Genomic DNA, 23,068 nt, shown 5'->3' with positions numbered 1-23,068 from the left:
CTCACACCCCGCCCAGCCACAGACCCTCCGCGCATGCCTAGTGGCCTCTCGGTGTTGGGCGGCGGAGGCGCCATCGGTTGTGCGTGAGGCGGGAGAGGGCAGCTTTCAGCCATGTCGGGGTCAGCGGGGTCCGGCGGCACGGCCGGCTCGGCGCGGAAGCGGCTGATGAAGGAGGAGGACATGACGAAGGTGGAGTTCGAGACGAGCGAGGAGGTGGACGTGACACCCACCTTCGATACCATGGGCCTGCGGGAGGACCTGCTGCGGGGCATCTACGCCTACGGTGTGTGGCTGGGCGGCGGCGGCCAGGGGCGGAGGGAAGGGGGAAGGAGGGCATGTGGTCGGGGGGCGGTGAGGCCTGTCTTCCGGGCCGGCACCCGGATGTCGGGGCACGCGTCTGCGCGGTGAGGCCGCCGATCCCTCGGTTCCGGGCTGCCCCGCTGATGGTAATGGCTTTTCCGCAGGTTTTGAGAAGCCCTCAGCCATCCAGCAGAGAGCCATCAAACAGATCATCAAGGGGAGAGACGTGATCGCCCAGTAAGTGGGGCTGCCGGCGGGGAGGTGGGGGAGCGTGTGCCGTGAGGAAGCTGCGAGCTCGGGGTGGGAGGGGGGCTCTCGCAATCGCTGCCTTTAAGCTAGAAGAAAGGTCTGTTACTCATAGTATCACAGACTGGTTTGGGTTGGAAGGGACCATAAAGCTCATCCTGTTCCAACCCCCTGCGACAGACAGGGACATCTTCCACTAGACCAGGTTGCTTCAAGCCCTGCGCAGCCTGGCCTTGAACAGTGTCAGGGATGAGGCATTTACCACTTCTCTGGGCAGCCTGTGCCAGGGCTTCACCACTTCTATAGTGAAGGTCTTCTTTCTTATATCTAATCTCAGTTTCACTTACTTAAGTTTGAATCTGTTACTCCTTATCCTGTCGCTACTATCTCTGATACAGAGTCCCTCTCTGGCATACTTGAAGGCCCCATTCAGATACTGGTCATGGTCTCATGCTGATGCATGGCAGGGTTAGGGAACTCACATCACAAGGAGACAGGATGAAAGTGGCTAACATGCACATAAGATGGTGATCCAAAGAGTTGTTAATGTTTGTTATGTTTAGGTAATAAAGGTTCAGTTAAGAACTGTGTGTTTTCAAACAGTAGGGCTCTGAAACTCTTGGGAGTGTTTTCCAGCAAAGCCAGGGAGGAATAGAAACAACTGCAGTCTAAAAGAAAAAAAGTAAACGAAGGAAAACCTATTATGTCTCTAGAGATAAGGAAGGATATGCATCCCACTGAAAAAGAAGTTTTTCTAGGTCACTAGAGGGAATTGTTAACCTTCCAAATTGTATTGGCTTATTGACCATTTACCTTAAAATAAAGAATGATAAATTGTAGGAATTTTAAGTGCTGGTCTGATAAGGAATAGAGACACAAAAGCTGAGGACCCTGCAATACAGTCCTCTGTCTCTGATACTGCAGTTGTCAAAGCTGCTTGTCTGCACATCACACTGTGACCATAACCTCTGCTATGGAGAAAGGCTGAGAGAGCTGGGCTTGTTAAGCCAGGAGAAGGCTCCATGGAGACCTTAGAGCAGTTCCCAGTGCCTAAAGAGGCTGACAAGAAATCTGCAGAGGGGCTTTTGACAAGGACATGTACTGACATGACGAGAGGGAATAGCTTTAGACTGACAGAGGGGAGACTTATATGAGATGCTAGGATTAAATTCTTTATTGTGAAGGTCATGAGGCACTGGAAAAGATTGCCCAGGAAGCTGTGGATGCCCCATTCCTGGAACTTTGGATGGGGCTTGGAGCAACCTGGTCTAGTGGAAGGTATCCCTGCCCATAGCAGGGAGTTGGAACCAAATGAGCTTTAAGGTCCTTTCCAACCCAAACCATTCTTTGATTCTGTGATACCTTTGTCAGATAGAGTGTTGGCAATACAGACTTCTTCGCAATGAACAAGTGGCAAAGAGCAGAGGGGTGGAATATATTGTAATTGTCTGAATTGTTCAGACTTCCAGAGTGTTCACCAAGCATCTGTTTCTCAGGTCACAGTCAGGAACAGGGAAGACAGCAACATTCTCCATCTCTGTTCTGCAATGCCTGGATATACAGGTAATCTCAAAATACGTGGTAAAAGTTACTTTTAACTAAATTGGTAGAGTCTGCTTCAGAAAAGGCTTAATTTTTAAAGTGTATAAATGAAATTTCGCATTGAAATTTTTTAGTTATGGGCAGTGAACCTCAGACAAACTTCTAACTGAAAATTTCACCAGATTCTGAACAATTTCACTGTTAAACCCACCCTGTTTAATAGTGCAAAATATGTTCTGATAAAGTCTTGTAGTTACAAAGTCAGCTATAACAGCTGATCTCTTTTACATATTAGAGGGCTAAATTAGTCTCCCAGCAGGCAGAATTGTCCTCAAATGATACTAACAGCATCAGCAACCTGTCTGAACAGTTGGCACACTTTGCACAGCATTAAACCTGGCTTTTTGACTGACAAATGCTTGCTTTTGTTATAGTTGGGAGTGTCATGGCCATGCAATTGCTTTTTTATTACGAATGTGTACATGCTGTTGAATAAAACGATGATTTTCTGTCGGCCCTCTTAAATAAGGCTTGGATTGTTATTCACCCCTTAGTGCCTGGGATATAAAATAGATGTTGCATGTTCTAATTTAAAAGTTGATCTTTTTGCTTACTTACTGTGAAGTGCTTATAATATTTTTCAAGCATGACACTGTGTGCAATGCAACGGTTTTATCTGAACATACAAAATTAAAGTGATGTAAATTTGTATCTATCTCTCCTTTTGCAATAATACACACTTGTATAATTGTTTTCAGAAATTAGGTTGGAATGAAAAATAGGTCTCAAAGAACTGCATAAGTCTTGTCAAAAGTAACTTCACTAAGAGGCTATTACTGTGTAAGTGCTCTCTTTGGGAGCAGCTTTTTAGGAGTACTTACCCTTGCAAACACTAGCTTTTACCACAAAATTCTAGTTAATCATTCAGATGTCACATTTTAGAGCACTGTGGATCCATACTCTGTCTTGCACTTAGATATCTGCCCTGTGATTAACTGTTCTGTGATCACTTGTTCTAAACAGGTTCGTGAAACCCAGGCACTGATCTTGGCACCAACTCGGGAGCTGGCTGTACAGATTCAGAAGGTAGGAGCATTTAAATCACCATCTGTAAAGCACTTGCAAGGCTTGAGGTTGATCCTCAGGTGTTCCCCAGCAGAGCTCAAAGCTACTGCTTTTTAAGGACAGCACTTTTAGAGCAGTTGTGAGCCCCCGGGGAACTGAGTTTCCATACTTTGGAAACCTGCTTTTGAGGAGGTTTGGGTAACAGATGTAAAAAATCCTAACTGCTTGTGCTTACATCTCTTATAAAAAAACACTGTCTGGCAGACCTGCATCCCTTCACAAATACAAACTTCATGGGAGATCAGTTATTTAAGCCATTCCTTTGTATCAACACAGGGTCTTCTTGCTTTGGGAGACTACATGAATGTCCAGTGTCACGCCTGCATTGGAGGGACCAATGTGGGTGAAGATATCCGAAAGCTGGATTATGGGCAGCATGTTGTTGCTGGCACTCCAGGCCGTGTGTTTGGTAAGGACATGTGGGAGGCTTCAGACCTGAGTTGAGCCACAGGAATTGCCTCCAAATTTTTTGAGCTTAGATTTGAAAGAACATGAAAATTACATTAATGTGACACAATTGATGTTAATGTGAAGTATAACAAGGTAGCGACTTACTATAGTAATATTTGGAAAAGACTTGAGAGAAATCAGTGGGGTTAGTATGTGGGTTTCCTCTGCTACTTTTCATTGTTGACCTGTTTCTTCATATGGTGGCATGGGAACAAAGTATTTTTTAAGGAGAAAATACTACAATCCCAGGATATACTTCAGAATCTTGTGGGAGAAAGGAGCTGGGTCTACTTGAATATCAAAGTCAGGTCCCCATTTTCTGTGTACTGACCATCACCCTCTCTTTGTTAAGTTGGGTGCAGTTGTAGCTGGTACTTCTGGTTTCATTGCATGAAGTTTTCTATGTTTACTGTTGGTGGCAGTTACCACAGGGATAGTGTTAGCCTTCAAGCTCCCATCTTCTGGATCTCTGAGAGTCAACACTTTCCCTTACACAAGCTCCTGTCACTGGGAGAACACAGAGCCAGTCGCCACAAGCGAAAAATAAATAATTCACATCTATAGAACTGCTACAAATAAATACTTTCTACTGCAGTGTTAAGGGATTACACAAAACTCTGCTCTTCCACACAGGATGTGGGTTGGCCCAGTCCGCTGAGGAAAAATTCATGTAGCATTTTGCATTTCTCACATTGTGGGAGACCAGGTCACCTGTCCTATGCACTTAGCAAGTGGCAACCCACAGCTTGGACAGCTGGGGCTTCCCTGCAGTCAGTGCTCCCTTAGCTGGGCTTCACAGACATACCCCGAGGTTGAAGGATGCTATGGGCACAGTGTGGTTCTTGGATGTGCATTCTATCACCAGACAGCTGTCCCTGTTGGCAGCAAGGGAAGGGCCTGTCCCTCCTCCACCAGCATGACCTGTCAGGAGCTGGGAGCGGCATAGGCTTACTTCATTTCAGAGCTTTTCCATCTTACCAAGCGCAATCTTACAGATATGATTCGTCGTCGAAGTTTAAGAACTCGTGCCATCAAAATGCTGGTTTTGGATGAAGCAGATGAAATGCTCAATAAAGGTAAAATATCTGTCTCCCTTTTACTTCTTTTGTCCTCACATCTTTGAGATTCCAGGATGTTCCAGCAGGCAATCCTGCTTCTAAAAAAAAAGCAAACTGGTTTAATGTTTTAATTATAGGCTATAACAGGTTAAGCTACTTCATATGCCGTGTCCAATTTAGTTGAGTCCTTTTCAGTAGTTATAGATTATCATAGAATAGTTAGGGTTGGAAAGGACCATAAGATCATCTACTTGCAACGCCCCTGCCATGGGCAGGGACACCTCACACTAAACCATCTCACCCAAGGCTCTATCCAACCTGCCCTTGAACACCACCAGGGATGGAGCATTCACATCTTTCCTGGGCAGCCCATTCCAGTGCCTCACCACCATTACAGTAAAGAACTTCTTCCTTATATCCAATCTAAACTCCCCCTGTTTAACGCATTGTCCTATCACTAAAGTCCCTAACAGAGTCTCTCCCTAGCATCCTTATAGGCCCCCTTCACATACTGGAAGACTGCAGGTCTCTACGCAGCCTTCTCTTCTCCAGGCTGAACAGCCCCAGCTTTCTCAACCCATCTTCATACGGGAGGTGCTCCAGTCCCCTGATCATCCTCGTGGCCCTCCTCTGGACTTGTTCCAGCAGCTCCATGTCCTTTTTATGTTGAGGACACCAGAACTGCACACAATACTCCAAGTGAGATCTCACGAGAGCAGAGTAAAGGGGCAGGATCACCTCCCTTGACCTGCTGGTCACGCTTCTTTTGACACAGCCCGGGATCTGGTTGGCTTTCTGGAGTGGGAGTGCACACTGAAGCCGGCTCATGTTCATTTTCTCATCAACCAACACCCCCAAGTCCTTCTCTGCAGGGCCGCTCTGAATCTCTTCTGTGCCCAACCTGTAGCTGTGCCTGGGATTGCTCCAACCCTGGTGTAGGACCTTGCACTTGTCATGGTTAAACTTCATAAGGTTGGCATCAGCCCACCTCACAAGCATGTCAAGGTCCCTCTGGATGGCATCCCTTCCCTCCAGCGTATCAACCGGACCACACAGCTTGGTGTCGTCGACAGACTTGCTGATGTCCATGTCACCAACAAAGATGCTGAACAAGACCGGTCCCAACACCGATCCCTGAGGGACACCACTCGTTACCGGTCTCCAGCCAAACACTGAGCCATTGACCACAACTCTTTGCATGCAGCCAGCCAGCCAGTTCTTTATCCACCGAGTGGTCCATCCATCAAATTGATATCTCTCCAATTTAGAGAGAAGGATGTCGTGTGGGACAGTGTCGAACACTTTGCACAAGTCCAGGTAGATGACATCAGCAGCTCTACCCCTGTCCATCAGCTCTGTAGCCCCATCATAGAAGGCCACCAAATTGGTCAGGCAGGATTTCCCCTTAGTGAAGCCATGCTGGCTGTCACCAAGCACCTTGTTGTTTTTCGTGTGCCTTAGCATGCCTTCCAGGAGAATGTGCTCCGAGATTTTGCCAGGCACAGAGGTGAGACTGACTGGTCTGTAATTCCCCGGGTCTTCCATTTTCCCCTTCTTGAAAAAATGGGGGTTACATTTCGCTTTTTCCAGTCGTCGGGAACTTCACCTGACTGCCATGATTTTTCAAATACGATGGCCAGTGGCTTAGCAACTTCATTTGCCAGCTCCTTCAGGACCCGCGGATGAATTCCATCAGGTCCCATGGACTTGTGCATGTTCAGGTTCTTAAGATGGTCTTGAATCAGATCCTCTCCTACAGTGGGCCCAAGGTCTTCATTCTCACAGTCCCTGCGTCTACCTTCTAAGACCCGGGTGGTGCAGTCAGAGCCTTTGCCAGCGAAGACCGAGGCAAAGAAGTCATTCAGAACCTCAGCCTTCCCCAAATCCTGTGTAGCCAGTTCTCCCGAGAGCTTCCTCAGGGGGCCTACATTGTCCCTAGTCTGTTTTTTGTTTGATACGTACCTGTAGAATCCCTTCCTGTTATCCTTAACATCCCTGGCCAAGTTTAATTCTAACTGGGCCTTAGCCTAACTGACCTGGTCCCTAGCTTCCCAGACAACATCCCTGTACTCTACCCAGGCCACCTGTCCTTGCTTCCACTTTTTATAAGCCTCTTTTTTCCTTTGAATTTTCCTCAGCAGCTCCTTATCCATCCAAGGAGGTCTCCTGGCCCTCCTGCTGCACTTCCTTCTAGGTGGGATGCAGCACTCTTGAGCTTGGAGCAGGTGATCCTTAAATATCAACCAGCAGCCTTGAACCCCCCTGCCCTCTAGGGCTATATCCCATGGAACCTTACTAAGCAGGTTCCTGAAGAGGCCAAAGTCTGCTCTTATGAAGTCCAGGGCAGTGAGCTTGCTGCACGCTCTTCTCACTCTCCTGAGGATCTCAAATGCTACCATGTCATGATCACTGCATCCAAGGCTGCCCTAGAGCATCACATTTCAACCAGCCCTTCCCTGTTGGTGAGCACGAGGTCAAGCATGGCACCTCTCCTTGTCGGCTTCTCTATTACTTGCAAAAGAAAATTGTCTTCCACACAATCGAGGAACCTCCTGGTTGCTTGTGCTGGGCCATACCATCCCTCCAACAGGTATCAGGGTGCTTGAAGTCCCCCATGAGGACAACGGCCTGTGAGCTTGAGGCTGTAGAGCGCTTTATCGATAGAGTCCTCCTGATCAGGCAGTCTGTAACAGATCCTCACAGTAATGTCCCCCATTATTATGTACTGCCTTTCATACTTTATTGTGTACCACAGCCACATTGTAGTGGTTTGCAGAAAATGAAGGAGGGATGAGCAATATGTGACACTCACTGGCTTTGAGCTACTGATTCACTCATTAATTTTTATCTCATAGAGTAGGCCCAGTATTGGATTCCAGATCAAATTGTGAAGGAGCACGATATTTGGAAGAACGAAGTGCTAACCGTTCTGTGGTACTGGATTTGCTTTTCAGGTTTTAAGGAGCAGATCTATGATGTGTACAGGTACTTGCCTCCAGCTACACAGGTGGTTTTGATCAGCGCCACTTTGCCTCATGAAATTCTGGAGATGACCAACAAATTCATGACAGACCCCATCCGTATCCTGGTGAAACGGTGAGTGAGTGAGTTTCCTTGGAAAGAACAGGAGCTCTTTGACTTGGTCTGGTCCAGGGCTGCCTAGGGGTTTGCAGACATCCTCATGTCCTGTTTTCCAGCAGAGGCCAACTTGCTCTTTGATGTTATCCTTGTCTGGTTCTGTTTGCTGCTCCCACCTCCTCATCCTCTCCATATATAGTGGTCTCTTGTCCTGGAAATCCATCTGTCATACCTGCCCAGTTCCTCTGCTCTTCCAGAGGATTTCCATAGGCCTCTTCCATTAATTTGCTATTTTTACATAGCAAGCCAGAAAACCCTTTAGCTGACTGATCCTGAATGCCCCTGGAGGTGTAGTTTATGTCTGGTGGTGTCACAGTTCCTGATGCAGTGGAACGTAGCAGGAGTCAAGAGGAATAAGTATAGGCAGCCTGAGAGGAGGAGTCTCGCTCTTGCCTGATCTCTAATTGCCCTATTTACCTTTTTTCAGTCTCTTTTATTAAGAAGCTTGAATGTAAAAATTGTGAAAACGGAAATGTTTCCCTTTGTAGCTGTCTGTCTAGAGCAGAGAGGGTGCCCCAGTTCTAGTCTGTGTTGCATGGGTCCTGTTTGAGGCCCTTATTAGAGCAGACTTCTCCAGGAACTTTCTAGAACAACTTGGACCTGTGTGCAGACCCAGCAACCAACAGCACACAGGGCAGAGGTATGACCTCCACTGAAGCACTTCGAACTACACTGTATGTATTCACCTACTTGTGGTGTGGTACAGCTGTTCATAGAACCGCAGTGGTTAGGGTTGGAAAGGACCTTAAAGCTTATCCAGGTCCTGTGGCAGGGACACCTTCCACTAAACCAGGTTGCTCCAAGCCCTGTCCAACCTGGCCTCGAACACTGCCAGGGATGGGGCAGCCACAGCCTCTTTGGGCAACCTGTGCCACCGCCTCAGCACCCTCACAGGGAACAACTTCTTCCTGATGCCTAATCTGAATCTTCTCTCTGTCAGTTTAAAGCCATTCCCCCTTTGTCCAGTCACTACACTCCCTTGTGAAAAGCTCCTCTCCAGATTTCCTGTAGGCCCTTTTAGGTATTGGAAGACTCTTACAAGGTCTCCCCTGAGCCTTCTCTTCTGTTCTTACTGCCCTGCAGTGACGAGTTGACCCTTGAAGGAATCAAGCAGTTTTTTGTGGCTGTGGAGAGGGAAGAATGGAAGTTTGACACCTTGTGCGATCTCTATGACACGCTCACAATCACCCAGGCTGTCATCTTCTGTAACACCAAGAGAAAGGTACAGCACGATACTTTCTGAGCGGGGCTGGGAGGAGACTGGGACGAGACTGGGACAAACCCAGTTAAGAGTTCGAGTCATTTTCCCATTAGAGAATAGGTTAGTAAGATTAGATATTAAATATTTGTCTTTGGGATGTGCCCAGTTTAAATAACTGGTTAGAAGCAGACCTGATACAGCTGACAGGAACTGTGTTTTTAGAGAAGTAGAACTAATTAGGTAAGAATGGGCTCATTCTTGTAATTATTTATAATCTCAGAAACAAGCCCACACTTGCTGCATAAATGCCCTTAATTCCTTTCTTTTGTGGAGCCCTGTATTACATTGCCAATGTTCTGTAAGGTTTGTTTACCATGTTTGTTAAAGTGTCTCAGTCCTTGGTCACATATACTCTCCAAGCACAGCTAGCGCATATGGCTGTCCTGAGCAAAGAGCTAACCCAGGCTGCTTGGCTGTATGCACAGGTAGACTGGCTCACAGAGAAGATGAGAGAAGCCAACTTCACAGTTTCATCCATGCATGGAGACATGCCACAGAAGGAGAGAGAGTCCATCATGAAAGAGTTCAGATCTGGCGCAAGGTAAATACCCTAAACAATGTTCCTTACAGCAGGTTTTCTTGTAGTGTCTGAAGGGAACAGGCCTCAGAAAGCCATAATACCTGTCCTCTCCAAAGGCCTTGTTAAGCTCATATTAGGACTATCCCCCTGCAGTGTCACAGGGTTGAGAGGCTGCCACTTTCCAAAGAGGGATGCTCATACTTCTAGGCACAGAATTAGTCTGGTTTATTTCACTGAAGAGGTTGGGTGTTGCTCCATTTAAAATAAGAGAAAAATATTCGGGCTCCATCCTCTGTATTTTAAACTCTTGGGAGCGTCATACTCTTCCTGAAAGATCAAAGCTGTCTCAGTACTATCTGTCTTCACTGAAGTTTGGTGATGCTGCATGGGATAGCTTTCCTTGCAGCAAAAGCATGGATGGTGCCAGTGTGCTGCAGGCGGGGAGGAGCGCAGAAGAGCAGAGGGTACCCTGTGCTGGGCACTGCAGCTTCTCAGCTGTCACACCACATCAGGCAGTGGAACAGCTCTAACTGGCCCTTCTCTTTGCAGCCGAGTCCTTATTTCAACAGATGTTTGGGCTAGAGGCCTGGATGTGCCTCAGGTGTCCCTCATCATTAACTACGACCTACCCAACAACAGAGAACTCTACATACACAGGTAAGCTCAGCCTTCACTGGGGGAGCATGGCTGCATTACCCTTCCCCAAGGTGGCTCCATTCTCTCTTTCCTTCTGCTGCCTCCACAGAATTGGCCGGTCGGGCAGATACGGCCGAAAAGGTGTTGCCATCAACTTTGTGAAGAACGATGACATCCGCATCCTGCGGGACATCGAGCAGTACTACTCCACCCAGATCGACGAGATGCCCATGAACGGTGAGTGCGGGCCAGCCCCAGGGAGTGCTGCCCTCCTCCAGCTGGGAATCAGGGTGCTGCACCTGAAAGAGAAAGGCCAGATGCTTTGTTTTGCTTCTTACCTCATTCCCAAGCCTGAATAGTCTTTGCTTCCCCTGGGGAAGAACTTGGGAGCAGCAGTAGGTGCCCTGGACTGCTGGGCTGACGCTTGTGGCACACCTGGTTTACTTACATTCTCCCATTTTCTCTCATTTCAGTTGCTGATCTTATCTGAAGATCCACATTTACCAGGGAGTTTTACTGTTTGGTAGCCTCCATAATCCTGGTTTGGACCCACATCCCTCTATTATATTGCTGGTCATACGTTCTTGAGTTGAGCTGCACTTAGGAACTTGTGTAAATAATTTCCTTACTCCCACCCATGTTTTTCAATAAAAAAAAGGAAGTTTTACCATAACCTCTGCTTAATTGCTTTAACCCAAGATAGCAACAGGCAGGAGTTCTGAGGTACTGTCGTACTTGGCTTGCACAGTGGAAAAAACACTGAACACTCAGTACATCTAGGTTCATAAAATAGAGGTTCTCCACCCTTTCATTATCGCTGTGCCATGCTACCTGATGTACTTTTCAGTTTCCTTAACTTGACTTTTAAGGATTGGCCATCTACAGGAAAAATCTGTGGCCTGCCCCTAGCCTGCTCTAAGAAAACTGAGTTACAGGCTAAGACAGTACTTTCCTGTTGTTTATGCCCTTCTGGCACCAGAAATCACAGCACTCATTGCTCCAGCTATTCCCCTCTCAAGATGTGCAGGCACTGTGAGGGTGAGTGCCTTTCACTTGAGGACAGCTGGAGAAATAAATACATTCTAAAAGCCATTTCCTGAAGTAACAGAAAGGGCAAGTAGCTTTTATGGTGTCAGCTTCTCCACCCATTTCTGGCTCATCTTTTTAGTCGTCTGTCTCCTTACAGCAGTACATAATCAGCTAGGTTGGAAAAGACATTTAGGACCATTAAGTTCAACCGTTACCCCAGCACTGCCAAGTCTACCACTAACCCATGTCACTGAGGGCCTTATCTACACAGTTTTTGAACACTTCCAGGGACGTTGATTCCACCACTGCCCTGGGCAGCCTGTTCCGATGCCTGAGCACCCTTTCAGTGAAGAAGTTGTTCTTAATATCCAGCGTAAACCTCCCCTTTTGCAGCTTGAGGCCATTTCCTCTAATCCTCTCTTGTCACTTGGGAGAAGAGACCAGCCACCTCCTCATTCTATCTTCCTTTTAGGCAGTTGTAGAGCAGTAAGGTTCCCCTTGAGCCTTCTGTTCCCCAGACTAAACACCCCCAGTTCCCTCAGCCGTTCCTCATCACATGTGTGTGCCAGGCCCTGCACCAGCTTTGTTGCCCTTCTCTGGACACCGCAGCACCTCTGTCTCATAACGGGGAGCCCAAACCTGAACACTGCCAGTTGTAGTCTCTCCCATGTAGCTTTCCTACCTGGCTTTGCTGTGTTTCTGAGGCAGGAGCTGCGTGACTGTACTGCTGGTGAGGGGCAAGTTACCTTGGTTTACTCTGCCTTTTCTGTTTTTTGCTTGCTCAGAGAGGATGGGCTAAGCAAGGCCTTAATACACCACCAGTCTGCACAGAACTGGAGCAGCTCTCAGAGCTCCTTTCCCAAGTCAGTAGCAGAGTAGCTTTGGGTAGGGAAAGCAAGTGTTTTATCTCTTTCATCCCCTGTGTATTCCACTAGTGAAGTTCCTCTCTTCCCTTACCTATCTGTGTGCAAGCCTGATGTTCTGAACAGTACACAGGCAGAAGTTGAGAAATACCAAATTTACTTTCCTAATACTAATCATAAGGGGCTGCCCAATAGAGGTGAGGCTGCTGCAGCTTCATGCCCCGCTGTGCAACCAGCAGCAAGGCTGAGCCACAGCACTCCCAGCAGGCACACACACAACATGTGCAAAGACAGCCCCACTCCAGTTGCTGGTTCAAGCCCACCCTTGCACACACCCGCTGCGGCTGCCCTCAGTACCGAGCCCTCAGATACAAGTCTATCCTGTAACTGTCCTTTGGAGCCTCTTTTGTTCCTACTTGCCTCCCATAGGGGGAGGCACACACAAACGGGTCTCAGTTGAACCCCAGACCCTCCGGTATGCTGGACCTCCTTGTCCCTCTAGTCGCCACATGCAGGACTAGACCCGGTTTCAATAAACATTTCATAGAGTTTTAATGATAATTTCATTGTAGCAGGATCCCAAGAAGTGGATTTTTCTGTCTGCTGTCTGGAGTCCCTACATCAATACAGAGTTTGTGCATGTGCCTGCTTAAGGCAGCCATAGATGCCCTCCTAAATGGCTTGTTTCTGGTTTCCACTAGATGAAAAGATACCAAATATATTGCTGTGTGTATTAAACCAGGTGTTTCATTACATTCCAGAGCAGAGAGTCACAGAGGCAAGACTGGTGGTGTATCCAAAGCAGAGTTAGGGCTGCTTCAGTACCTGGCTCCCAGGCCCCTTGTCCCACTTGCTGGCTAAATCTGGCTTGATACTCATACACCAACTCACCACTCCACTGCTTGTGCCCACACTTGCTTTCCACTCGCGCTAGTCTACTGGCACTCCAAACATAAGAGCCTGTGACCCAGGTCCCACTCTAGTTAACTGACACTTTGACCTCACAGAATGGAGCCACCCCTCCCAGGAAGCGGGGTGAGAAATGGAGTTAACGGAGACAACAGGACAGACACAGCCAGACAACAGCACTCACCATTAACCTGTTGCCACATAACCAGCCCTTTCTATCCCCTTGTGTTACTGATTTCCCACACATGCTCCTCCCAAAAAAAGCACCTTGGCCCCTTCTTTTTCCTACCTTTGGTCCCTCTCACAAAGTTGAGGGTTTCTTGCATTAATTCTGAACTTCTCTGGCACAGTGTTCAGGAGCCCCCCAGACACACACCCTGTTTCAGTCCCCTACTAGGACAGTCTGGATCAAGCCTTCCAGCTTCAGTGTCAACATCCTGGACAGAGTTCTGCTCTCCTCATCACTGCAGGGCACAGCACAGCCTCAAATCTCACTCATACCTTCCTGGGAAAGGCAAGAAGCAAAGGCAAGCACGACCCTCCAAACTATTTATGTGACTCCAGTCATTTGACTAATAAAGAGATTCATCACCAAAGCACTGGATTGTTTAAATAACAGTATTTAATCTGTACAGTTTGAGAGAAGATATAATAAAATGCAACATTCCTACCTCATCTTCAGCATCATTCACTTGGAGCTGAGCCCTCATCTCCAGAGGGCAGGTAACCTCCACTCCCCAGCAGTCCTTTATGGTACAAAAGTCACAGTGCAATTGCTTTAGTCCTAGACAGATGATTTCCCTCACTCAAGAGAGGGGAGACTGATGAAGCTCAAATGTTGATGGAAATTATTACCATTTAGGAATGCAAAAAAACCCAGCTATTGCCCACAGTCATTTCCAGCCGAAACTACAGCAGTTAATTCTTTAGCTGCCTTTTACACCCCACACAGTTGATTTAGTCAAGAGTGAAAACAGAGCCAGTAACAAGGTTTCAGAACAATACAGTTGTTGGAGGGCAGAAGCTGACAAGCAACTCCACAAGGCAAGAAGCGTGCTTTAGAATACCACAAAGTTTTCCTATGCAGGGAGGGGTATGAGCTAGACAGATGTCATCTTTCAGAGACAAGCATGAGGAGAACATTAGCTTCAATAGAAAGCTATGAAGTACAATAGACAATTTGCTCATATAATTGTCAGGATAAGTATTTGACATAGTTTATGTAGTAGAATACATACTTGAACATCTTTTAAAAATAAGCACGGATTTCATTTCATATATACACAACTGATTTTAATCATGTACTGAAAATAAATTACAGGAAATAACTTTAAAATGCAACAGAAGACAAGAGTTTCACAACAAACATTCCCACTGATTTTCCCAAGGGGGTGAGAGATTGCAGTGCTCAAGGCAGGTAAATATCACAAACATATCAAAAAACTTCAAATTGTTGATGCATTCACACATTTACATGAGCCACAAACGTTCCTTTACAGGGACCGCACTTTTAGCTACCACAGAACCAGGTTTTGCCATAAACTACAAAACTTTGATACAAAATCGTATTTATATATTTATATTTCATATACATGCCCTATCTGTGATTTCTTAAAAAATAAAAACTAAACACACTGTACAGACAATCCTAACTCATTGCTTGGTAGCTGTAGGCAACATTTTTGGATGGAATTTCTCCCCCAGTAGAATTAATGGCAATATTATATACACGAAGGCTAAACTGCAGAAAAAGACAGCTCAGTTCTGATATGCACCTCCCTCAGGACCAGGTCTGCGAGTTCAAGGCAAGACACCGTATGTTCTAACTCACTGCCTCCCTTGCAAGTCAGTTCTGCTGTCGGCAGTGTGACGAACCGATACATGCATTTGTGTAACACTGGTAGAGAAGGCAATAAAGCAACATACGTGTTGTAATGTGGTGGCTCTAATGGCTTCACTGACTTGATACGCAGAAACTCTTGTTAGAGGTGGCGAGGGTATGGTGTGGAGCTGGGTACGTTTGGTGAGAGCACCCCTTATGTGGGTCTGATCATTACACTTCCCTGAATTACCTCCTGCAGAGGACAGATTCCCACCGTAAGCCAGAGACTGCATCAGCTCAAACACAGGGGGGCAGATCCCTCCCCCCTTGTCACCCCCAGATACGTATGTGCAGGGTTCACCAGGACTATACATAAAACAGACACCCTCCCTCCCACCCCCAGCCGTCTCCATGGCACCAGTTTGTCTTAGAAGCAGAGCACTGACAAACTTAACTCTTCCCAGGTGATGGCAGCAATCTGTGAAGCCAATCACACTAAACTACTTCTACAGTTGATTGTAAACTTTGGTTTATTTTTATTTATTCATTTCTTAATTACTGAGTTCTCATGGTACAGCAAGCATGTCTAGGATGAGAGGGCAGAGTTGAAGAGGAGATGAAGTGTCAGTCTGTCTTTAGTCTGGCATGGTGAGACACCTGCTCGCCCAGGCTTGCTTTGAGAGAGTTTTTAACAGACTGCCTCATATGATCCTCCATCAAATTATCACTCATGGGCTTCAACACCTGTGGAATGAGAAACGTGCAAAAGAAACAAAAGAATGAGGTAACCAAGGAAAAGAAAGTATAAAAACATACAAAGAGATGAGATTTGAAATAATGAAAATTTAAAAAAGCTTGGAATGCTGAAGTCTGACACAAACTGGCACGAACTGAAAGAGAAGCGAGTTTTGCTGCTACAGTAACGAGGTTGAATCAGTCACATGCTATGGACACAAGTGATATCCCTCCTATACAGCAGTATTTCACTGAATTCAAACCATTTTACAGTTCCTAGAAGATGGATGTGCAATTCCATACCCTATATGCAGCATCAGTCTGGTATGGTTACAGCATTTATGCAGACCGGCCCAGACGGTCCAGCTTATTGTCCTATATGTGTAAGTGTGAACACTTCAGATACAGAAAGAAAGTTAAAAATACTGGCTAGTTTTTCTTCTTGTTATTGTTGGATGAGAGTCGCTGTCGCGGCACTGATGTTAGAGCACGGCGAATCGTTCGGCGTCTAAGGACTTCAAAGAGTTTGGAAAACACCTAAAACACGAATTCAGCTGTTAGGAAAAGCGGCTCTTAGAAGACAGGAGAAAAAAAAGTCATCAAGTTCAGAAAAAAGAAACTGATTGCCAGTAACTTCTCACCTTCCTGGGATTCCTCTGAAGCAAGGAGGGAAAAGAAAGGCACAGATTCAGAAAAATCAATAGCAAGAACATGGTATATATAATCACAGAGTGACTCAGAGGACCCATAGATGTTTTTCATATCATTGCTGATATGCAATTGCAATGCCACCAGCAGCAAGCATTTTTGGAGATCACCTTCCTCTAGTCCACAAAAGATAAGCTTCTGCCAGAGTAAGCCAAGTTCTCACCCTTCCAGGGAAGGCAACAGTCACAGAATCAGCTGGTTGGAAAAGACCTTTAAGATCATCAGGTCCAACCATTACCCCAGGACTGCCAAGTTCACCACTAAACCACATCACTGAAGGCCTCATCTACATGGTTCTTGAACACTTCAAATGAAGCCTCGTGTGCTCTAGGTTCCCTACAGCAGCAGCTGCATTCAGTGAGTACTACACGTAGAACTAACACCTTGCAGTTTTCTTGCAGCATTCTTCAGCCCCAGGTTCCAAAGCAAGAAGCTATGGTGGTACAGGAGAGACTCAGTTTTAATCTCTAGTAGCATCAGATTTAGTACGCCGATGCTCATTTCCCTCCTATTATTAGAAACCCACTTTTTCCACTCCAGTTAACTCACAACTTTACCTGGTTGCTCAGACAGGTTTAGTGCAGCATATGATGAGCCTTGAACAGAGTTATTTTTCAGACATGGAAGAGAGCCTCTGTACAAAAGGCTCCAGTTAGTTATTTGCTTGTGCCTTGTAGGACCCATTTTAATGTCATCCCAGGTAAGTCCAGTGAGACCTTTATTTCTAGTAACAGGAGCACCAACTTATTTCCCTTCTGCTGACACTGGACATAGCTACTTGGAATGCTCCAAACACTACTTGTTAGAGTTGGTCAGGAATTCTCTACATTGGCTTTACTGGCACAGCTGTCAACTGGATTAGGGCAGCAAAATCCCTGTACAAAAGGCTTTCTCCTCCTTTTACACTCATGTCATCTCTTCTTTCAGGAATTAGTTTATCGATTATTTCTTGCAACAACAAGCATCAGCTGAAGTTGTCACAGACAACACAAGCCTTCCTGAAGGAAGAAACCTGCTGTAAATCCTCTTGAGGCAATTGCTGCAAGTCATCAGCCAATTCTCCCTGAGGTCTAAGTTAGACTTCCAGTATCACAACTCAGGTGAGGAGAGGGAGGCAGCAATGTTCTGCCTTCCCCACTTCTTGCACCACCTGAGATTTTATCCACCACATCCATAAGGCAAGTTTATCACTTCAAACATACCTTTAAAAGCAGAGTTCCTTGCTCCGAAAAAGTAATGAGATTTTTAAAGAGTGCCTCTCCACTCTTTACCATCCAAGCACCTAGGCCTTTAGGTAACACTTATTTTGATAATATGTTAAGCTTATTTAACGTTCTTTGTGTGCAGCACCTCTTACTGAAGACAGCAATCATACTCCTGAGCTGATTTTCCCTTTGGCAGCACAAGCATTCTCCATTAGGTCTAGACCAGCTTTTCACTCACAGCACAGAACAGAAACTACTTCTTAAGTCTGAACAAGAAGAGATTGCATTAAAAATAGATACCAACCTGTTCCCATATAGCTTCAGCGATCTGATCAATGGCTGTTCCAACTTCTCTGAATTCCCCAGAGTACTTAACGTATGCCCAAGTACAAAACGATATAAGAGCCATCCCCAGCACAAGATTACACAGGGTAGCTATAGAGTTCATACCAAGGAACCCAGTCAGTCCTGAGGTTATATACATGGCAAACATGACTGCAAATAGAGTGGCAGGGGTACGAGCAGCATAAAAGATGTTTTTGCCATCGTTGTGCTTCACAAAGTTTGCATAGATCTCGTCGATTTCCACTTCAAGCTGTTCCTGGTAGCGACGACAGAACTCCTCCCCTCCCATCTTCTTCACTGAGCGGAACTGCCTGATGGCTGACTCCCTGCAATCCTGATGCTTCCGCTCCAGGTCCGATGGGGCGATATAAGGCTTATCTCCCCCACAAACCTGTTAAAGCAATCACAGAGGAGGTCATCACACCTGAGTATCTTATGAAAGCAAACTTGCTCCTCACTGTACCCCTCTCAATCCAGCACCTGGATACCTCCTGCAGCTTTCTTCGTTCTGGAACTCTAGAGTCCATTTCAAGAGCAAAGCAGATACAGGTACTTTGCATCATGGCACAGCAAGTGCCTTATCTGTCTAATCACATACAGAGCTTATAGTACATGTCTGAACTCATACTTTCAACTGTTCCCTTTGGACAAGCCCGGAATGATGGGGCATCAGTCCCACATACATTCCTGTTATGAAAACATGAAATAAAGGAACACCATGAGGCAGTGAAAGCTTGGCTTGAGGAAGGTTAAGGAGAACTCTCAAGGCCACAAGCCCTCTCCTCAGCTTTTTACTGCTGGTCACCCATCTCAGTGAGAGGCTTAGCGCAGAACTTGACAAAAAGAGTAGATTTTGCCCATTCAGCAGGTTTATTCATGTTTATTGCTGCTTACCAGGTGACATGAGTTAACAAGAACCAGCTCCCAACATATTTAGCCTGTTCTTCCCTAGACTGTGCTTTTGGCTTGACTCTGATCAAGTTGTGAGCATACATTTCTGTTGAAGGGACAAGATCACAGATTCGAATGGACACCCACCATCACCTGAATCAGCATGGGTATGAAAATGACTCCAAGGACTTCTAGCCTGTAAAACTGATTTATAACCTCTTGAGTACTAGGTCTACAGATTACCTAGGCCATCATAGATATATGTATACCATCAGCTCCAACTCCTCCAGACCCTCACAGTCAAACTACATCTAAAACTGGAGAGTCTTTCTACATGATGTCAAACAGCTGCCTTCTTTCTCCTGCCACAAGGTAGTCTCAGCAAAACTCTCACAATCTCATGTCTTCAGTGCAGCAATAACTTTAACCTCTTGCTGCTGCTATCCCTTCAGCAGGACACACAGAAGATCACTTTCTCAGAGAACAGTATCCCCTTTCTTCCTTCACAAGACGATGGCTCCGCTGGCTAGCTTCTTCAAGGCAAACCTTGCTGTCAAGATCCTGACACCCCCACTCTGCCCCTTACTCAAGTTTAAGAAGCACATTTCAGCTTTTTTCATATTTAAGTCCTTCACACCTGGCAAAACTACCTGCAAAAATCGCTACTAGTCTCATCCTTCAAAACTGTGTTTTCACATTGTCCAGAGTGTAAACAGTAGGAGCTGCTGATTCATCAAGACCACCACACATACAATCGCCACTGTTTTCTTATACTCTCTGTGTCTGCCCTGTTGTTCCTTACATTTCACTAGTCATTAGGGAGAACAGTGGTTATGCACCCTCAGCAGAGGAGGGCTTTGGTTTATGAGAACTCCAAACTACAGCAAGAACTATCTTTACATAATCCAGCCTTAAATACAAAGAGTTCCCACTTCTGTTCCTAAAAACAGAAATTTCAGAGCTGTGTCACATTAAGAACATCATCTGAGACATCTGGATAAAAAAATTATTCAAGACATTTGTGTGTATCTCTATAGTGATATAAAAATACGCAGTACTGGGGAATATTGCTATGGAAACAAAGTCTGTTTAAGAGAACATCTGTTCCTGTTTATTCCTTGCCCCAAGTATAAGACGTTACAATTACAGTATCTCAACAGCCATTGAAGATTCAAGGTAGGAAGGCAGAACTTAGCATTTATTATAAACAGCCCATCTACTATTTCAAGAGATGTCCTAAAGGAAAACAAATGAAGGAATCCCTCTACACCAGCAGAGCATTCTCAAAACAGCCTGCTAATAACTGATACTGGCTAGTCTGCTGCTAGCATTAGATGTTACTCTAATTTCTAGAATCGAAAGCTACTTTTAACAATTAAGACCAGAAACAGCCTAAAAAATAGGGCGGTATGTTTGTAGCATGTTATCACACCTACTGGTCTTCTCCGGTTGTAGAGTTACACAATAAGCATAGCCCTGTTAAAGCTTTACGAGACATACAATTGTTTTCAGAAGTTCCTATTATAAAACCTTGCATAACACTACCCTGAAGCATGAAGTCTATCCAGGCATTCAGCTTGGAGTGGTGTAAGTCACCATCTTCAAGAGAAGCAGCAAGTAGGAAATTACGTAAGCAGCTATTTTCAGACACAATAATTCTTGTATTTCAAGGGCTTTTTTAAAACTTTAGAATCATTTTAATCCTTGCATTTTACAGCTAATGACTGACCACAGTTCAGAAGCATGAGACTATAATACTAGAACTTTACCCTTGCACGACCCTGGCCCACCAAATGTCTCCTCAGCTGTTTGCCCATTTCAAGTCACAGGATTTTAAGATGTCAAGAACAGCAGCAGGAACTAACAGGTGGTACCTTACAAACATTCCCTACCTCCCAGCAATTTCTGACTCAAAGAATCCTGGTTTTGCTTCAGACATCTAACCTCAGAGCAGAGTGCAGAAAACACACAAGTACTGGCCCTAAGCTACTTTTCTCCACTAACATGCCCACAAACAGGCACCACGTGCAGCATTAAAACTGAAGGCCTGTATTTGCATGTAGACAGTTAGAAAATATTGTGTCATCATACCTGCTCCATGCCTTTACTGTACAAGTCTTTTGCTCCTGCCACAGCAGCAAGATTGTTCGCCTCAGCTGTTGCCTAGAAAACATTGAGCACCATATATCATCACAGCATTACCAGCCAGTTGCATATGTGTAGTACACTGCCCAACAAACCCCCACAGCCTCCAAAGCTTCAGATGGCCAGGAAACTGTCCCACAGAAACAAGTCAAGGTTGGTGATATGCATTAAAGCAAATTACTGACTAGGAGAACGTTTTCTTCAGCTTTCTAGTACAACTGCAGATACATTCCCATGTGCTTGTACAGGTTTTACATCAGCAGCAATCTCTTCTGAATGCTCCATTATTAACAAGCAAATAAGGATCACTGAACTATTAAATGTCAATCCTGATACATTACTATCTGTGAGAAAAACAGCAAGCTATATTAACTTTGCATTGTACGTGTGCAGGTTTGGTGTCATAATCCATAAGACTTTAAGACTATTTTCAACCTGTGTCACGTAAGGGTCAATTACTCTAGCTAATAACTGCAGGATGTAATCTTTTGTATCTCTCAGCCACATTTATGGCATGCTAAGTAGAGGAAATTATAGCAGCCTTTGGTTCATTATGATGAGTTTTCTGAGCTTTCCCAAAAGTCTATAATGATTTGGTTCCTTGAAGGATGAGAAAACACCCAGAACAGTCATATCTTACTGAAGTGACAAAGGAAGCTTAGAAAAAACCCAAGTCTTATAAACACAAAATGACCCTAAAGCCCACACTTTGGTGAAAGCTCTTCATCCCTAATAATTCAATGGTTCAACACAGCTTAATACAATCAGTTGTGTTCAGATCACTTTAAAGCTGATTACATCCTCTTTGATCAACCCTGAAAAGTAACCTCAATGCAGTTACTCAATCTAACAAACCCACAAGAGTAGCCCAACACTGCAAGACAGTGGCAATAGCTGCATTACTATAAGCCTTCTCCATTTTACCTGCTGCATCTGATGCTAAATGCCCTCTGAATATAGTCTGAAAGATACTGACAAAATATCAAGTTACAGGAAATATGGGCATTGAAGCAGCTAAGAAAACCCTAAGCAACCAGATATACCCCCACTCCATTTGGTAGATAAAATTGAGGGAAGACACAAACATGTACCCAGGCTAAACAGTTCAGATGGCTTTCAAAGTACAGAGCTCCTTCAAGAACTACAGCTCTGTGTGTGGGAGCTTCAGACCCACAGCAGTCATCATCTTCAGGCGCAAAGAGCTTACAAAGTACGCATCAGATCATTTGAAAGAAAAATAAAATACCTGCAGCATAGACTTTGGATGAGGTAGCTCCTCTCCTTGATAGATTTTAATATAAGCCTAAATGGGAGAAAGAAAAAAAAGGTTTCTTTTTCCTAAACATTTATGTTTGAGGAGGAGGAGAGAGGAGGCATGATATAAGGATAGAGCTCATATATTACTCTTTGCAATAATGATAAATATTCAATTAAACAAATTACAAGTCTGGAATTCTTACAGTTATCCCTAGTGCTTTAATCCCTTTACTTTCCTTGCATTTGAGGCTGGGGCCTAGGCAGGGTAGCAGAGCAGCTTAAGAAGATATGGCCACTATCTCAAGAAGTGACAGGCTTTACAGCAGCTTTCTGCTCCCTCACATACATAAGGTCTTTGCTAGGCAGGGAATCTTCATCCAAAACAAGAGTGAACATGACAGTCCCACAGAGCCTTTCTGGCAAGAGGTATGTCCAAACACACCCCAGTGCTGGGAGAACCAGTACTTATATTTCCCCATGTGCTTTGCTCCCTTGAAGTGTGGGAGGGAAAAAAAGCAGATCAAAGCACTAATGCAAACACAGCTGAGCTGCCAAAATACTTCTGGAAGCCAAACAAGCAGACTATCCCTCTCTGCCCCAACCCACCAATCCTTAGGTGTCCTTTCCTTCACCAGGGTTTCAGGAGGCTGGAAGAGAAAATGTCCTTCATGTCTTCTTTTACAGCGCACAAAACAGCCTGTGGCACAGCTCTTTGGGAGAGATTAGTGCAGGGGACACAGCCCATGTCAGCATTTGGGACAAGCTGTGCAAGTCAGACCACTTGTTAGGGCCACTCTTACCCCTTCAGAGGCTGGGCAGTTATTCTTCATGCTACTACTGCTCTCCACCCTGGCTCATCTACAAGCCTTTGCCCTGAGGATTT

General features: G+C 45.4%; 2 protein-coding genes across 5 annotated transcripts in view; one reads left to right on the top strand and one right to left on the bottom strand.

Annotated features, from left to right (window-relative positions):
• The first annotated feature begins 13 nt into the window (after positions 1–13).
• EIF4A3 (eukaryotic translation initiation factor 4A3) lies at positions 14–10,949 on the top strand. Its single transcript, XM_065682132.1, has 12 exons — positions 14–283; positions 465–537; positions 2,043–2,109; positions 3,112–3,174; positions 3,490–3,622; positions 4,659–4,739; positions 7,676–7,817; positions 8,943–9,081; positions 9,546–9,661; positions 10,190–10,297; positions 10,386–10,513; positions 10,750–10,949. Exons 1-12 carry the CDS (start codon positions 112–114, stop codon positions 10,764–10,766), a joined length of 1,239 nt encoding a protein of 412 aa, XP_065538204.1. The 5' UTR covers positions 14–111; the 3' UTR covers positions 10,767–10,949.
• A 2,732-nt stretch (positions 10,950–13,681) lies between these two features.
• Positions 13,682–23,068, bottom strand: part of ATL2 (atlastin GTPase 2) — a 46,973-nt gene continuing 37,586 nt past the window's right edge. For 3 of the 4 annotated variants that reach the window (XM_065682128.1, XM_065682127.1, XM_065682131.1), the window contains 4 exons: positions 22,175–22,231; positions 20,875–20,946; positions 17,852–18,283; positions 13,682–15,643 (listed from right to left, as the gene is read on the bottom strand). In XM_065682128.1, coding sequence (XP_065538200.1) covers positions 15,524–15,643; positions 17,852–18,283; positions 20,875–20,946; positions 22,175–22,231 — 681 coding nt within the window. In that variant the 3' untranslated portion in view covers positions 13,682–15,523. Of the gene's footprint in view, positions 16,172–17,851; positions 18,284–20,874; positions 20,947–22,174; positions 22,232–23,068 lie in introns of all 4 variants that reach the window. The other variant, XM_065682129.1, reaches the window with a different exon arrangement.

Source organism: Lathamus discolor, chromosome 5 (assembly GCF_037157495.1).
Source record: "Lathamus discolor isolate bLatDis1 chromosome 5, bLatDis1.hap1, whole genome shotgun sequence".
In the NCBI taxonomy this organism is placed as follows: domain Eukaryota; kingdom Metazoa; phylum Chordata; class Aves; order Psittaciformes; family Psittacidae; genus Lathamus; species Lathamus discolor.
Note: the sequence above shows the minus strand (reverse complement) of the source record. Positions and strands in the feature narration are given on the sequence as shown.